This window comes from Accipiter gentilis, chromosome 17 (genome assembly GCF_929443795.1).
Source record: "Accipiter gentilis chromosome 17, bAccGen1.1, whole genome shotgun sequence".
Taxonomy (NCBI): domain Eukaryota; kingdom Metazoa; phylum Chordata; class Aves; order Accipitriformes; family Accipitridae; genus Astur; species Astur gentilis.
In genome coordinates, this window is record NC_064896.1 from 5,706,748 (window position 1) to 5,723,780 (window position 17,033).

Genomic DNA, 17,033 nt, shown 5'->3' on the forward strand with positions numbered 1-17,033 from the left:
AGTGAGACTGGTTGTGGCTCTGGCTTTACTGGTGGAGCCGCTGGGGGAAGGAGGGGTAAAGGCACGTATCATGCTCACAGCATCTCATCCCCTTGCACCTCAGTACTGAACCATCCACTTCCAAGCCTGAACCTAGGGCTGAGCAGAGGGACATGGGTGGCTGCGAATTTGTGGGGGGATAAATAACCCAGGGGTTCTCTGCCGCTTGCAGTGGATCTCAGAAGGCTGGGAAGGCATGTCTCCATGCAGGCACCAGTCCCTCACCCCAGGGCTTTGCTGGCCACAAAGCTGAGGAACATCACCAGCAGCTTCCCCCCGCCCTCAATATCATAATTAAGACCAAAATTGAAATTAAAATGAACAGTGAACAGTAAATGAACAATTGCTTTAAAATTACTTTGGACTGGATTTGTGGCTCTTGTTCCACAGCCCTGTTGCCCCGAGGAAGAGCCTCATCCTTCCCATTGCACTAATTGAGGGGAAAACAATGTGTCTTTGTCTGCCTTGGGGCACAGATTTGGGGTAAGAAATGCTGGTTTTTGTGCCCCATGGGCACTAACAGGGCAGAGCCAGCCCCATCTCACTGACAGCGGCCAGCAGCTGGCTGCCTAAAACCATGTCCATCCTGCAGCTGCTTTTAGCAGGATGCTAATTGCTTATGTGCAATTGTAATTAAAGCTTCACAGGAAGGAAAATCCCCTTGACTGAGGACGGGGAAAGGGCCAGGTAACAAGGGAGCCCGATGCATTGAGTGTGCCCATTCTCGATGCTGAGCATACCCTGCCCACCCTCATGTGGCCGACTGAGCACAGAAACATTTACTGGCAGCATCTTAAAAAAAATATATGTATATTAGATATTGATTTCCAAGAGGTTCTCGTCATGATCAGTAGTGGCAGCAGGAACAGCAGCAAAACTGAATTCAAGTCCAGGTATTGCAAAAAGCCCCCCCTTCCCCTACATGTGTCCAGCTGTGACCTGATGGGTGAGTTCTGTCCCCACCTTGAATGCCACCACGCATCCGAAGGGATGACAGTGTCTTAAAGCTCCCACTGGTTCAGTAGCGCTGGCTGGTATTTGGTAACTTGGTGTTTCTTTTTTATTTGCTGTTGGAGCTCATTTTTGAGATGAAGTAATGCTAAGGGCTAGAAAAGCCCTTTGTGCCCTTGTCCTCCAGGCTGCATGGGCATCCCCTGCCCCTGTCCTGCCAGCATTGCAGGGGCTGGGCAGGGAAAAATTTAAAAAAAATTTTAAAAAATTAAAAATAAGTGTTAAAATTTGTTTTTTTTCTCTGCAATTCAATGTGGGCAGTGGCCCCAGGCTAGGGGCACTTGGCTGCTGAACTTGGAGGGGGGGACATGGAGGTGGCTCAGAGGCTGCAGCAGTGCAGGGGGCACTGGGCCAGCTGGGAGAAGGGCAGTGACCAGCCCCGTGCTACCCTGCAAAGTCACGCAAAAGCAGCCAAAAATCACAGTACAAACAGCAGAACAAAACTGACAGCTGCTAAGCCAGGCAGGAGGCGGCAGCGCAGCCCCTCCAGTCCCAAAAACACGCATGAGGGGGAACTGCTGCTCTTTTGAAACCCTGAGCCGAGCAAGCCGCTGTCCCTGGGCTCCCTGGGCTTTCCCTGCTACCCAAACTCACCCCAGCTAAAGCAAGACTTAGAAGCAATTATGCACGCTTCTATCCATGCCAAGCTGCAGAGGCTTTTAAAACTTCAAGTGGGCACCCAAAAGTTAAGAAAAAAATAATAATAATAAAAAAAAATAAAAATCAATGTATCTGGAGGGTTTCTTTCCCCCCTAAGCATCTTTTTCTGCAGACAAGGCAGCAAGGGAAAGCTTGGCTGTAGTAGAGCAGCACCGGGCTCAGACTGCTGCTGCCCACGAGCTGTGGCAGAAGGCGGTGTGACGAGGCAGTCAGAAGAGGAGGATCTGCTTCGAGGACGTGAAGGGCTTCATGGTGGCCTCCAGCGCTGCCTTGTAGTCCTGGAGCGGGACCTCAGTGCAGGCCGGCGCGGTGAGCTGCCCCCTCCGGATGAGCTGGCACAAGGCATCCATCATGTTGGTCAGGCTCTCCTGGTCTGCAAGGGAAGGAGGGAGCTCGCACCGTCGTGCATCCCGCGCTGTGCCGGAGCCATCGACTGTCCCTGGGCAAACACCCGCCTGAAGCCATTCAGGGTCCCGGGGATGCCGGGGTGCGATGGGCTCCCAGCTCAGGCACGTGGGATGGGGAAAGAGCCCCCAGCATGGTGGCACACCACAGTCCCTGCCCGAGCCACACCGCCCAGCGCCTGCGTTTCAGCTGCCCTGAGGACTATCAGCATTCACGACACAAGTAAGAACAAAGGGGATGGCACCGGCGTAGCGGTTTGGCACCCGTCCCCATGTTGACCTGCCGCACCAGTGCCATCCCTCAGCACCCATCTGGCTCACCCTGCGCATGGTCCTTCTTCCACTGGGTCATCCAGAAGCCGCGGAGCCGCACGTCCCGAAAGATGAATGTGCTCTGCGGAGAGAGGGAGCCGTGTGCCCGGGTGAGACCTGTGCGTCCCTTCCCAGTGTGACAGCAGTGGAAGGTGGCAGCGAGGCTCCTCGCTCCTTCGTTAGCGCTCTCATTTGTGAGTCAGGGCACACTGGGATGTGCAGATGCGACTCTGAGGCGTGGAGTCAAAGCAGGTTTGATACCTGGCATCCGCGGGGCCATTTCACCGCTGGGATTTCACAGCGGCCCAAATCCTCCATAAATAAAGCCAAGAGACCTACACCAGGATGCAAAGCAGCTCATCCTGTAATGGACCCCATCAGCTAAATAAAAAGAAGGTTGGAGACTCTCAATTTGCAGGCAGGGGAGAGCTGAGCTCCAGTGGTGCCGAGCGGGAGCCGAGGAGACGGGGACATCAGCAGTGGAGTAGAGGGGACATACCCTGAAGTAAATCAAGAGCATCTCCAGTACTCACCACAGGCACCATCACAGGCTGCTTTGCCATACCCCCGTAGGTGACCATGGTCCCTTTGGGCCTGGAAGAGGAAGGGGGTATTCGGTTATGCTGTCCCCAATGTGCAGCTTTGACCTTGCAACCTCTCCCTCTGCTGTCCCCAACCCCACCGCTGCACCGGCAGGGCTGTTCTCACACCAAGGGCTCCCTCCTCAGACTCCACTTTCCAGAGCTCCCCTCTTGCCCCCATGCACCATTAGCTGAATTTGCAGCTAAATACACTGGTTACACCTGGCCAGGACCTGGTGGACCTTCAGCCACCTTCAGCCACCAGCAGCGTTTGAGACATGCACTGATGATGGGTTAACTTTAAGTCACTGCTATTTTCCAAACCCACTTCTTCTTCCCTCATCTCCCCTCTCCAAAACTTCGGTGATTATTGACATCAGCTAACAACATCTCCAGCCACCTCTTGCACTCTGGGGGCTCTGGAGCAGGACCCTCCGGTGCCAGCTGCTGTCCCCAAGCCCGTGCCCAAGCCACCACCCAGCCAAACTTACTGCAGATGCCGCAGCATCTCTGTAGTGCTTTTGCCTCCGACGCAGTTCAGGGCGAGCCGGGGCTTCGGGATGCTCTGCAAGAGTTTATCAAGAAGGTTCCCAAATTTTAGGGTTCTTTTTGAGGACGGGACCATGGTTCTTGAGGGAGCAACGGCCTTAACCTCAACATTTACCTGGGGGCAGCTAAGAGTCATAGAGCTAAAATTTACGGTCTGACCCTTGTGGTAGCAGCAAAAGCCCTCAACTTCTGAGGCTAAATCCTGATCTAGAGAGAGATTTGTCCTTCCCACCATCCCTGCACCCTTCCCCACAGTGCTGAACCACAGGGACAACCCCAGACGGTCTCTCCAGTACGATCAGTATTGAGGTACCTTAAATATATCTTTCATTTCTGGTTTTCTCAGCATCTCCTCCGTGATGACGTGGTCTGCGCCCAGGGCCATCAGCCTCTCCACCAGCTTTGGGAGATCAGGTCTGGGGGAGGAAAATAAAACAGGGCTCAATGAGCCAGAAAGCAGTGTCACCTCCTCCCTCCTGCTCAGACATAGCTCGGGGACAACAGGGCAGAGGCTGGAGGACACCTTGGAGAAGCAAACAGGGGAAAATCCTGGGTTGGAATGGCAGGATGACCGGATCCAGCTCCCAAACTTGCCTGATCTCCTGCCAACCTCCAGCCCAGGCCGAGGGCAGCTCCTGCCCCACAGGAGACCTTATCCTCTCCCAGGGGACCCACCTGTCCCTCACCACGTTGATGGTCTTGATGCCAGAGGCTTTGGCGATCTGGATAACAGCCTGGCCCACGCCGCTGTTGGCAGCGTTCTGGATGACAGAGTCACCTGGATATAAATAAATCCAGATTTTCATTGCAGAAGCGACTGGAAAATCCACCCGGATTTCTTTCCACTCGACAAAGCCATACCTGGAGCCAGGGTCTCGAAGTCGGTCAGCATGCGGTACGCCGTGCAGGGGTTGACGCTCAGGGTGGCGGCACACAGCACCGGGATGTCACTGGGCACCTTCAGCAGCATCTCCTCGGGGAAGACCCCCTGCGTCCGCCACGTCCCTGGGGTACCAGCAGCATTGCAGGTGGCACGGGCAGAGCAGCGGGAAGGTGGGCAAGGAAAGGAAAATGTTATGAGACCTCAAGTCATGCCATAGCCTTAACGCCGGTCGTGGCAGCATCACCACTCCGTGCACAGTCTAAATCCTGGAAAGTGAATTATGAAACATTTTTCCATATGGGCATGGCCAAAATATTGCAAGAGGCAGGGGATGGATCCCCCACTGCCTGCCAAGATTTATCACCCAGCAAAGTCTAATCATTTCCCAGAGGGATAATGGAACTTGGGCTCCCTGGGCACAGGGAGTGTGCAGAGCTAATGGAAATACTCCCCATCCTGTGGATAAGCCCATATATTCAAAGCCAATTTACTTAGATTTAGTCCCTCTATGTTTATATCCAATTTAACCCGCTATCATCCATTTACTTTTTTTTTTTTTTTAATGTTTAAAAATATCACATTTGGATCTTAACTAGATAGCTTTCCTTCTCCCATTAAGTGAAAAAGCCTTTTAAGAAGAAATAGGCAAAGAAGCTGTTACACTAAACCAGAACCGACAATTTTTCTGGCCATTGGCATTTTGGAGGAGCACAGGAGACATTTGTTGGAAAATAAATTCCCATGCTTTCCCATCAGAACACTATTAAGGAGAAAACTGTAATGGGATATAACCATGACCTTGCACAGGTTAAATGCTTTAGCCTGGGTCTTTAAAGAAGCTCTAAGTAGATGTGACAAAACACAGTTGTTTCCAGAGAAGCAGATTGCTGCGATGCTTTATAACGGCACAGAAGCCCCATAAATGGTCCATGCTATAGAAAAGTAGATTCCTTCTAAATTCAAGTTTAGCATAAGCAATGGCATCACTACTGTTGCTATTGCAAGTGCTGCAGGTTTTCGCATTGCATGTGTTCTGTGCACAGGAGCCCCTTCCCCGGGGACCCCCATCCTTCCCCAGAGCCCCCTTGCATCTGCAGAGGATGAGCAGCATCACTTGCTGTGGCTGGGGATCAGATACTGAGCTTGCCTTAAAAAAACCCAAAACATTAAAAATAAAAATACATGGTGGAAATAATCAAACTTAAACCAAGATATAAAGAGGTAAGAAATGAAGATGCCTTTGTGCAGCTCCAGCAGTTATCCTGATGCTTCTTGTCTGAGACAAAACAGCCCATTATATTCATGATTAGCCTAATATGGCACTAAATGGGTTCCAACTGCTGCTTCCCTCGCCCAACATTCTCTAATTGAGCTTTTTTTTTTTCCATTTTAAGTCACATCTGATTAGATGTAATTGCTGTAAGCGGGAGGGGCACGTGGCTCTACCCACACCCAGCAAAGACAGTACTTTGGAGAACAGCAGTTTTGCTCCGGAACCCCAAAATCCCCACACCAGCTTCTCAAGCATCGGTTTGCATGAGAGCATGACCACAGATTTGCTCTCCATGCAGGCATGGGCAGCTCCTGGTGGGCTCGAGCATCCCAAAAACCCCCTGAGAAGATGCTTTGCAGGTGGGGGGGTGCAGAGGAGGACCTCACTGATGTGCGAGGATCCAGCAGTGCCATGGCTCCCGGCACCGAGGATGCCGGGGTATGCACTCACCGACTCCGGCGCCTGCCGGGATGACCCAGTCCCCGGGTTTCAGAGCCGTCACACGACGCCCGACCTCCAGCACTTCCCCGACACCTTCGTTCCCTCCCACGGCCGGCAGCGGGGAGAGGATGGCGTAGGTCCCTGCCGGGAAGCCAGAGGTAAGCTGCAGACCTTATCATACCCCAGAGCTCCCTATCCCAGGAGCCATGTCTGAACCCTCCAAGAGCATCACGCAAGAATTAATATGCAAAAAAGATGCAGCCAGCGCGTTACCTTGGATCATATTGATGTCAGCGGGATTGATGGGGGCTGCCAACATCTTGACGTGGACATCGGAGTCCCTCAGCTCAGCCACCTCGAGGTCCTTTAGTCTGAACAGGGAGACACAAAGGAAGAGTGCATTAATACAGGCTTGGCTGATGCCTTCTGCACCTTGGTTTAAGCTGGAAAGAGATGTCCGTATCACATACGCGACGCATTAGACTTAAAATAAACAGCACCATATTCCCCATCTCATCTATATTGCTGTATCCTGGACTCCTCCAGCAAAGAAACTCAACATCCACCTTAGACGACCCCATCGAGACTCCTCTGTCCCCAGGGAGCAGCAGGTAGCAATGCCCACATCCACCCCTAAGCCTCACACCCTTAGCCGGGCTTAGGAACAAACCCTCAATAGTCCTTGCACGGAAAAAAGCCCCTCCAAGAGGGATGACGTCCCCAACCCCTTTGCCACAAGGCTGTTTTAAATGCGATGAAGATGCTTTTACACCAAGGGAGGAGAGGGGCTGGTTAATTTAGCTCGTCTCCCTCCCACAAACGTATCCTCCTGGCACGCACAGCCCTGGGGAAATTGCAATATAAAACTTCTGGGATACCTTGGGTCTTGCAAGGCAGGGGAAGAGCTCCTCCAGAAAACCCAGCATCACCACGCCACAGACCAAGGGGAAAGAGGAACCGGGAGCTCGATGACTGCCTGACCCATCTCCCAGCCAGGGCAAACCCATCCAGCCGTGCCCATTTGCAAGCTGAAGGCAATTTTAACTACATTTAAATGAGCTGGGGGCTCCACAAAGGCTGCCAATTTTAAGAGCTGTTATTTGCTGCAAAAACATGCCACTAACATGTCATTAAGAACAATACACTAAATTTCTTTTCGTGGCTTGGCTCTGTGCTGGCAAAGGGGTTTCCACCCTTCTTCCTCCAAGCTGCCCAGCTGATTTGGGGATGACTTCAAGGTTTGAATGAAACAGCACTGTGTGCGTGTCAGAAGGCTTTTAGCACACGGGAATTTGCGTCGCCAGCTGCAGCTCTGGCTACATCTGGTCCTACGTACGCTCCAGCACTGGGTTTGGGTGAGGGCATCAGGCTCCAGCTCTCGCTTTCAGCAGCAGCCACCCAGACAGAAAGCCCCCAGCTTGAATCCTTGCTGAGCATCCTTGCTACACAGGTGCATCCCCAAGCGCAGAAATCCTCTGTCTGCATCAGGCAAATCCCCCATCACTGTCACTCTGGGTGTCCCATCCCTTCACGCCCATCTCAGGGACAGGTCTCTGGCTTTTGCAAGTATTTTCCTCTCCTAATTAGCAATTAGGACAATGAGACATGAGGGAGGCTCCCAGGAGGGTCAAAAAACCACAGCTGGAGAGTTAGGCATCAGCAAGGTGCAGGATATGGCCCTGCAACCACTGAGTATGACCAAGAGTCCTGACTTTAATGGATTTTGCTCAAAACCACACATTTTTGCCAAGGTTATTAATTATGAAACCAGGTGCGTGTCTAACAACCGAGCAAGAGGCAGCAGTGGCTGCTGTGCAAACCACCTGCCAGAATTAGCAGGATGAAGTTAGCTCCTTGCAAACCCGCTTCAAACTGAACCGCAAGGCTTTGGCAGGAAAACATGGTGGCTCCATCCTGTTTAAGGTTTAAAGAAATCAAAAATAAAATAAAAATCAGCATTACGAGACACAGCGACCTATTCGGAGGCATTGCTGCTGATGGGCCCCCATGCCTCCCGCTCCCTGGCCCCCAGCAATGCTGTCTCCATGCTGTATGTATTTTTCTGCCTTGTTAGGCAGCAAATTAAATCATTTTGGGGTTTGCCACACTCTGCATGTCTGACTAATTGAAATCCCTTCCTTTTTCTTAAATGAGGTTAAATATTGAAGTTAAAATTAATACCACGCAGCACCTCCACACAAGCATCAGCTGGGTGCCAGCACCTTGGGCAAGAACCTACCACTCAGATTTCCATTGCATTAAAAAAATTAGATTTATATTAGACAGACAGACAGATTTTTTGATGGAGGCTGCTCAAAGCCAACAAGCCAGCAAAATCCCACATCACCGAGCAAAGTAACGCTCACTAATCTTAACAAATTCAGCAGGTTGCGCAAAAAGCCGCTGTTTCGGCTGGCCAGGGGATTTATGGCTCATCCTACCCCGCTTTAGTGTTACGGGAACTCGGGTATTTTCAGAAATCTGCAAAAAAGAGAAGTCACGAAGCACAAGACTGGCCTTGCACAAGCAACGGGGTGAGGGCAGCAAATCTTAGGAGCCGTCAGCAGTGACAAGCACTGTTTCACAATTAAATGGTCATAAGAAAAAGCAACTGTCCATCCCCCAAAAAACCCCGGCAGTTTGGTGTCTGGATGCACCCAGATAACCTATCAGCACCTCCTGCGTTTCTAGGGGTGACCTGAGCCGGTTCAAGCAGGGCAGCAAGTCCTTGTGGTTTCCTCCCTTGAAAAAATGAGGCATAAAATCTACCAAAACGTGACTTTCCCCTTGCAAAGCTTTTTGGCTGTTTTAGAAAGAAAATCCCGTGCCGCTCCGGAGCACCAGTTGCTGTCCCCAAAAAACACTCACGATCCTGGCAGGTGTGACACTGGCTTGGTCCCTTAACTGGGACCTCAAAGAGAAACCCCACCAGTGCGACGCGACCCAGGACGAAGAGCCAGCGAGGGCTCAGACCTACCCCATCGTACCCCAAATTCAGCAAAAATGGGCTTCCTGGGAAAAACACGTGGGTTTAAGGCAAACTGAAGGAACGGCAGCAGGCAGGCGGGGGACGAGGGAAATGGGGGCACCCCCAGGGTCCCTTGGCACGGCCCCGGGGGGGGTCCTGCAGGGACCCCTACCCCCGGGGTGGGCAACCCCCAACCCCCCCCCCTTGCAATGCACCCCCAAAGCAGCCCACCACCAGCACCCCCAGACCCACACACCTCCCCACGACACCCCCACCCCACGCTGCACCCCTCTGCTAGCCCCCACCCCATTACTGCACACCCCCCCCCCCCGTGTCCGACCCCCCCCCCCGTGTCCGTCCCCCCCCTGCCCTTACTGCACGACGGCCGCGGGTTCCCCGTGCCGCTCATAGAGCAGCCCCCGCGGGGGGGGGACCCGCGCCGTGGCCGAGCGCGTCCCAGCTGGGGGGGTCCGCGCCCCGCGCAGCACCCGCGCTGCCGCCCGCTGCATTCGATTCGATTCGGCTCCGCTCGGGCTCGACTCGGCTCCGCTCGGCTGGACTCGGGCTCGGCTCGGCTGAAGCCGGCGCGGCCACCAGTGGCGTCACAAGGGCAGCCACGCCCCCCCGCCGGGTCGGCCCCGCCCCCCCCGCCCGCCTTAAGGCGGCTCGGCCATAGGTGCGATGAGCCGGCCAGGTCTCTGCGGGACTACCCGGGGATTGAGGCGGGGCGGGGGGGGGTGTGTGTGTGTGTGTGTTTCCCGGGATTGTGCGGGCCGGGATCCGGCTTCGGTGCTGGTTTATCCCAAAAGGCTCTTAAAAATATTAACTGTGCCGGTGTCAGTGTGGCGAAGGCAGCACCAGCTCCCCGTGCCAGCCCAGAGGCCTGGGTGATGGGCACGGGAGCATCCTGCAGACCCCCGGCGACGGCGTCCTTGGATCTTGGCGCACGTGGTGAGACATTTTTGGGGACAACAGCCCCTTTTCTCTCATTTATGAAGCGGCGGCTTCCACACACACACACACCCCCCCCGGAAGGGACGTGTGCGCTCACTATAGGCAGCGAGAGCTGCACGGCAAATGTTCATCAGATGATTATTTAAAAGAACAGATGCCTGGCACAAGTGGTGAGAAAAAAATTCCTAATAGTAATTTAATTCAATGTTTTGTATAATTATCTTGAAGGAAAGGTCTCATTTATTCTTCCAATTAAAACTGATTATATCAGAGGGAAAAAAGGGAAGTGAAGATGCCTGTCTTACTGATCGACCTGTCACAGCAGAAGAAACAGCGGGGTTTAAAAATAATTTCTCCTTTCAAAAATTTCTTTTTTTTCTCACCGAGCCATAAAGAATTCACCCTTATGTTGCCAATCCAGACCCACCTGAGGCACTTCAACCTCAGCAGCCCAACCCACCCGCCAGGTGTTTTGATGTTCTTCAGCAGCCCGACTCCCGGGTACGTGAAAATTTTTTGCCTTCTGGCCAGTCCACGACCACTTCCAAAATTCCTGGGCGATGGGGGTTTCCTGTGCGAGCCCGTTTGGGCAATCAGTGCGACCTGCTCCCTCCACGTTGGCATCAGCGGCGGGATGTGCAGAGGGAACCTTCCCTTGGAACATCCCTCCTGCCCAGAAAGGCTGTTAGGACAGATGGAGCCCAAAGTCACGGACTAAATGAACTCAGCGGATATTTTATTGGGATGGTCCATAGACTAAGGGAATGATATCTCTGTGTGCGTGTGTATATATGCATATATCTATCTAGATAGGTAGATAGATAGATATCTAGGACAGGAAGGGTGATGGTGATTAATTGGGATGTATTGGGAAGTGTGGGACCTGAGCATGACGTAAATGGTACAGAATAAGGGGGAGTGGGTACTGTCCTGGTTTTGGCTGGGATAGAGTTAATTTTCTTCCTAGTAGTGGGTATAGTGTTATATTTTGGATTTAGTATGAGAAGGATGTTGATAACACACTGATGTTTTCAGTTGTTGCTCAGTGGTGTTTATACCAAGTCAAGGATTCTTCAGCTTCTCCTGCCCAGCCAGCAAGAAGGCTGGAGGGGCTCAAGAATTTGGGAGGGGACACAGCCAGGACAGCTGATCCAAACTGGCCAAAGGGGTATTCCATACCATGTGGCGTCATGCCCAGTATATAAAATGGGGGGAGTTGGCCTGGGTGGGGGGTGGATCTGGAACTGACTGGGCATTAGACGGCAAGTGGTGAGCAATTGCATTGTGCATCACTTCTTTTGTATATTCCAATTCTTTTATTATTGTTGTTGTTGTTGTCATTTTATTATTATCATCATTATTATTTTTTTCCTTTCTGACTATTAAACTGCCTTTATCTCAACCCATGAGTTTTACTTTTTTTCCCAATTCTCTCCCCCATCCCCCTGGGTGGGGGGGAGTGAGTGAGCGGCTGTGTGGTGCTCAGTTGCTGGCTGGGGTTAAACAACGACACACGTACAGACTGGACTTCTCTGACTCTGTGGCAGGAGCAGCTCAATAAATCCTGGCTTGCTCATCACAGTCCGCTTCTACGTGCAATTAGCAGATTCCTTCGTTAACACCGTCCCTCCCCTCGCCAGCCTGGGAGCTTTGCTGCTCTGCCTGTGGACCAGAGCATCCAGAGGATGCTGCGTGGGTGAGAACCCCACAACCTCACAGTGGGGCCGGTGCTTCTGCCCCTGGGGAAGCTTGGGAGCCCTGATGGGAGCCTGTGGCCAGATCCTGCACGTCCTGGAAACTTTGCTGTCTGCAGGTTTGGGGGGTCAGGCTTCCTTCCCTGCCTTACGGCGGTTGAGTTTCGATGGCCATCAGCATCACCCATAAATCCAGCCACTTTCCCTTCCTGCTCCCTCAGTCCCGTTCTTCAGCACCCAGTTTTTTATTCCCATAAAATTGCGATGCGATCAGGCGATATCCCTGTAAGAAGTTACGCAGCTCACACCCAGCAGATCTCCTGCCAGCAGATTGTCCCTCGTCTGTGCCCTCCCGAGACTGTCCCCATCCCACTGACACAGCACACAGACCCTGGTAGGCATCCAAAATTAGCCCGGGGGCTGCAGGAGACGGTCCCTTTAGGCTCACATGACCCATCCCTAAGGCTGTAGTGATCTGAAATAAAAGATTGTAATCAACTTGCTTGATATTTCACTTTTTTTTTTTTTTTTTTTTTAGAAAAAAAGGAAAACAATGTTTTTTGGGGGGATGTGAGCTCACAGGAGCATAAGGTTTGAGATGAAGGAAAAAATTTTGGAAAGTTTTGGAAAAAATCCTCTTCAACGATGCTGATGAGGATTATTCTGCCTCCCTGTTCTTCTAGGGTAGGATTTGCAACTGCTTTTGTGGGGAGGCGAGGGAGGGCTCGGCTCAGTGCGTCCCTGCCGAAGGCTTAGCAAACAGACCAGGGGAGCAGAGAGAAAAAGAACTTTTCTCACCAACTTCTTCCCTTATGAGAAATTTTGGTGTCGCTTGTAACAGGAGTGGGGGGAAAAGTCTTCAGACACTCATGGGATTTGCAAGTTAATAATTGCTGACAAATGCACCTGAATTTAGATTGTAAGGATATAATTACCCAGGGATTTCTTTGTTCAGGGTCCCTCTGCAGAGGCACCCAGCTCCAGCTGTTTCTACCGCTGTACCACTCAAATAAATTACTTTATTGGACTTAAAGCCTGAGACTCTGCTATGGGATACCTGGGGTGGAGAAGCTTCTTTAACAGGATGACTTGAGGAGCTGGATGGAGGGACAGGGTGGGAATGGGGCGATGTTCACCCTCGGGGAACCGAATCCACCACGTGAGGAAGTCGGCCCCATCCTGACACGTGGTATCCCATTTCCCTGCCTCCCCGGGCCACCTCCATCATGGGATGGCAATTCAATATATACATTTCTATTGTATTAAGTTCAATGCGGCATCGAAAAAGAGATAGATGGGAGCGCTGGGGCAAGCAAAGTCAGGATCGACTACCAACCCTTGGGTTGCTGGAGCTGCTTTCCAGCCCCCTCCCTGGATGCTGCCAGGATAAAACCCCACACCAGAGGTGGGGACCTGGCCCCCCAAGGTCAGGGCGATCGCAGCCCACGGATGCAGAGAGGAATTAGATGAGCTCATGGATTTCAAAACACATTTTCTTGCTCTAACTGGCAGCACCCCCTTTTATTCAGTGCGAATCATTGGGACAGGCTGGATTTGCTCCCTGCTCTTGCAGCTCGGGGGCTGCCCCATCCATGCAGTGAGTTTGAAAGGGCTCGGAGCATCCCTGTGCCGTTTGAGATGGCACCGCAAGGAACTGTCGAGTGCCGGCAGAGCCATGGAAGGCAAAATACGCTTTTCCTGCGTCGTCGGTTTGGTGGGATCCTGAGCACGTCCATGTCCTGGCAGCATTTTTACCACTGGGGAGGAACAGTCCTTGGGAGGCTGAGCGGCGTGTGCAGCCGTCTCCGGCAAGGCTGGCCGCTTTAAATGAGCATTTTAATCTAATCACAGCAATAAAATAATAGGATTTTAATAGCCTCAAAACCTGCAGCTTTCCGAGGACGCCAAGAGCGCTTAAGATTTTTTATGGTGGGGCGGCTGCAAGAGTGGTTTCGGGCACAGCAGAGGATGCTCGTGATGCCGGTGAGCCTGCATGCTGGAAGACACTGGTGCCCATGCTCTGCACCACGTGGCAAAGGGTTAATAACTAATTACACCAGCAAAATGAGATGCCTTTTCATACCCTTAGAAACGTATGCATTCGCAAATCAGGGCTGGCAGACAATTTATGATTATTTTGTTAATGTTTCTCCTGTAACAAGCACAATTTCCTGGTGATTAATGACTACTTCATCTCCTGAAATTGCATTTTTTTTAGGAGAGATGCATGAAAATCCACTCTGCAGTTGAGGGTTTAGGAGTGGGTGGAGAGAGGGGGAAGAGGAGACAGTTCCTGAGTACCCGGCGCCGCGGTGGGTGCTCCGGCCTGAGGAAGGAGCGATGCTCTCCGCTCCCCTCTGCTTTAAAACCCTGTTATTTTAATGAGCTATGATTTATCACAGCCATTGATTAATTTGAGTTATTCATACTTGTTCATGGCTGGAAGGCAAAAGTGCTGCCAATAAGGTGGGTTTATTCTTGCAGACACAGGGAGTACCCGGCCCGGAGCCTGGGGTGATGTGGGGATGGGTGGGAGCAAGGACCTACAAGAGCTGGGTGACACCAGGGTGGCATTTGCTGTGATTTTATCCCTAAAACCTCAAGACCTGTAGAGGACAGAGAATTTATCCCCTGGTTTACAAGGATGAGATGAGCCCAGCGGGTTCGCCCCGACCCCGGGAGCCTTACGTGTGCTGCGCTGCCTCCAGCTGTCCTAGCACTTAATCAAGTTAATGTGGAATTATTAATTAACTGCTTACAAGATTGACACGCTTTTTAATTAAGGAGAAAAATAATCTATTGCCTTTTCCCTTTTCGGTGGAGAAATTGAAGGTGTGTCTGCTTCTCGTAGGAATAATTAAGAAAGCTGAGGCTGGAGAGCTTGCCTTAAAGTGGATTTTCTTTGGGGGGGATGCTTGGTGTTGCATTGCAGTGGCCTTCCCACATCAGCCAGATGTGGCCCAAGCACTGCTGGAACTCCTGGAGACCTGACGCCCTTGCAGAAGTTTTGGGTCATGATGCTCAGCTGGGATCCCAGGGCTGGGATGCACCAACAGGACAAGGCTTGTAAAACAATCTTGCAAAATAATTCCCCTTTTCAGGCAGACAAAGGGATGCTCAGAAACATCCCATGGGGGAAAGCAGTCGATGGGCTGCACCGTCCCACCGAGCCCAGAGGTCCCACCTCCACTGACCATTTCTCCCTCTTTTCACATGGTCACTGCAGCCACCATCCAACCTTCTTGTGTCCATCGTAGGGTCCTGGGGCCAGATCCATCCCCGCCACCTGGTTTTTATAAGGCTTAGGAACAGCTCAGCTGTTATTTTCCCATTTTGAGCCCCATTCACCCCAAACCCAGCAGCGCTGGCAGAGCCCCATCGCTCTGACGTTGATCACCTTTTTATTAGACATGCCTGAATCTTTGAATAAAAAATACATTGTACTTAAAGACCCACTTTACATAATCCTTGGCTTATCCCTGAATCCCTCTTTTAACACCTCTGACGGTGCTGGACAATCCCATAAACCCTATTGAATCCTTCACCTAAAAACTTGTGCCCAATGCTCCCACCTCAGTGCTGCGGCAAGGGCAGATGTGACTGGCTGCCCAAGAAGGCTTTATTTTTTTTTAAGCATGCTGATGGCTGCTTCTTGCCCCTCTGATTTTTTTTATCCTCCTTTAAATTGTTTCATTGTTAGATAACAAAAAACCCCAAATAACAGAAAGAAACGCAGTATTCGGTGGCTAACGGGGAATTGATGAGTTCTGATCCTCTGCCAATGAGATGAACAAGGAGGCTTCATCTCGAGCCATAAATAAGGAAGGAGAGGGAGATGCTGAGAGGATCCAGCTGTGCTGCTGCCTGCTAGTTCTGCCTGTGAGCAGCGTAACCCCGGGACATCGTCCTTGCTTGGTCCTTGCTGTTGCTTTTCCCATCACTACTTTTTCCCATGCCGTTCATATTTGGGTTGTGCAGTGGAGTTGGTCCACCCCTGGACTCTCAGTGTTGATTAATGCAAAAATCATCATGTTTAGGCATCTTTCCAGGTTGGGGCAGTGCAGGAGCTGGTCCCACCAGACCAGTGTTTGGGGGTTGATGCTGAATCGAGGTGCCATACCCATAGGGCATCATCCAGCTGGGCAGAGGAGGATCACTGCCGGGGGGGTGAAATGCTGCTTTTGGGACCTGCGTTGTCGTGATGGCACCCAAAGGTGTCACCTCTGGGTGACTTTGCACCCCTCTGCCCATCTCATTTGAGCATCACCTCTTTTTTCCTCTCCCCGAATCTGCTGCAGTGTGCCTCGTGCTCACACGTCTGGCAGCGGGATAAGAAGCAGGTTTAATATATTTATTTCCATGGAAATAAAGCTCAGGAGCAGCTGCGCTTTCTGTACCATCTCCACTTCAGACGGAGCAGTGGGCAGGGGAGATCTCTTGAAACATCTTGAAAAGATGCCCAGGTGAAGAAAGGCATCAAATCAGCATCTTTTATCCTTTTTAAACTGTGTTTTAGCTTTTTCTTTTTTTTTTCCTCCTCCCTGGCTCTAGGTCCCAATACATTTCCATTCTGCTCCCGTTGGCTGCAGACCCGAAACATTTCCAGCATTGCAGGAAGCTCTGTGAGCGGGAACTGTCTTATTTAGGAAAAGAACTGATCGATCTCTGGGTTTTGCCAGTTCAAAAGCTGGTTGCTTTTGTTCATTCCTGTTCGGCTCAAATGCCCAACGAGCTTTTTTTGTTGGAAACTGCCAAGCGCATCCTTTCTCTGACAGGGTTTGGAAAACCACCAAACTGGAGCTGCCGATGCTCAGAGGAGGATGAAGAAGAGGGAGGAGAGCTGACCCTTTCCCTGTACCTAAAAGTGAACAAAATAAAACCAAACAAGCTGTAAAAAACAAATTAAAAATAATAATAAATAAATGCTGGATACAATATTGTTCCCTCCTTTCCTTTCAGTTGGATTTTAAATGAAGGCTGGTTGCGCACCCATCTCTGTGCTCAGGCTCCAGCCTGTCAGCACCGAGAGATGATTATGAGAAATTTGAGCGATATCCAAACCCTAGGTCTGAAAATAAATGGCTTTTGTGATTTTGGATGTGATTAGAGACCCAAAGGGCCCCGGCTGATTTACATCCCCCCTCCCTCAGAAAAAAACAACCCCAAGACGATACCAGAGGAGACAGCGCAGAGAGTTTTGGTGTAGAACTGCTTGGTTTTAGTGCCTTTATTATTTTTCTTTTTTTTTTTTTGTAATCAAAGTC

General features: G+C 51.3%; 1 protein-coding gene across 2 annotated transcripts; it reads right to left on the reverse strand.

Moving 5' to 3' along the window:
• Window positions 1-832: 832 nt before the first annotated feature.
• On the reverse strand, window positions 833-9,684 carry MECR (mitochondrial trans-2-enoyl-CoA reductase). Of its 2 annotated transcripts, XM_049819730.1 has the most exons (10): window positions 9,497-9,684; window positions 6,427-6,524; window positions 6,163-6,294; window positions 4,418-4,561; window positions 4,232-4,334; window positions 3,870-3,972; window positions 3,499-3,572; window positions 2,960-3,020; window positions 2,436-2,508; window positions 833-2,083 (listed from the first exon to the last, which is right to left on the reverse strand). In XM_049819730.1, exons 1-10 carry the CDS (start codon window positions 9,628-9,630, stop codon window positions 1,920-1,922), a joined length of 1,086 nt encoding a protein of 361 aa, XP_049675687.1. In that variant the 5' UTR covers window positions 9,631-9,684; the 3' UTR covers window positions 833-1,919. The 2 variants fall into 2 exon arrangements, with proteins under 2 accessions (XP_049675687.1, XP_049675688.1); XM_049819731.1 differs by lacking the exon at window positions 3,499-3,572.
• Between the last annotated feature and the right edge of the window lie 7,349 nt (window positions 9,685-17,033).

Bases quoted from the DNA above. Each gene is read 5' to 3' on its own strand.
- MECR (XM_049819730.1), bottom strand. From the start codon at position 9,630: ATGCAGCGGGCGGCAGCGCGGGTGCTGCGCGGGGCGCGGACCCCCCCA. The intron at 6,295-6,426 runs GTAACGCGCTGG...GCTTCCCGGCAG, and splicing joins TGACATCAATATGATCCAAG to GGACCTACGCCATCCTCTCC. The intron at 3,573-3,869 runs GTACCTCAATAC...AAACTCTTGCAG, and splicing joins AAATGAAAGATATATTTAAG to AGCATCCCGAAGCCCCGGCT.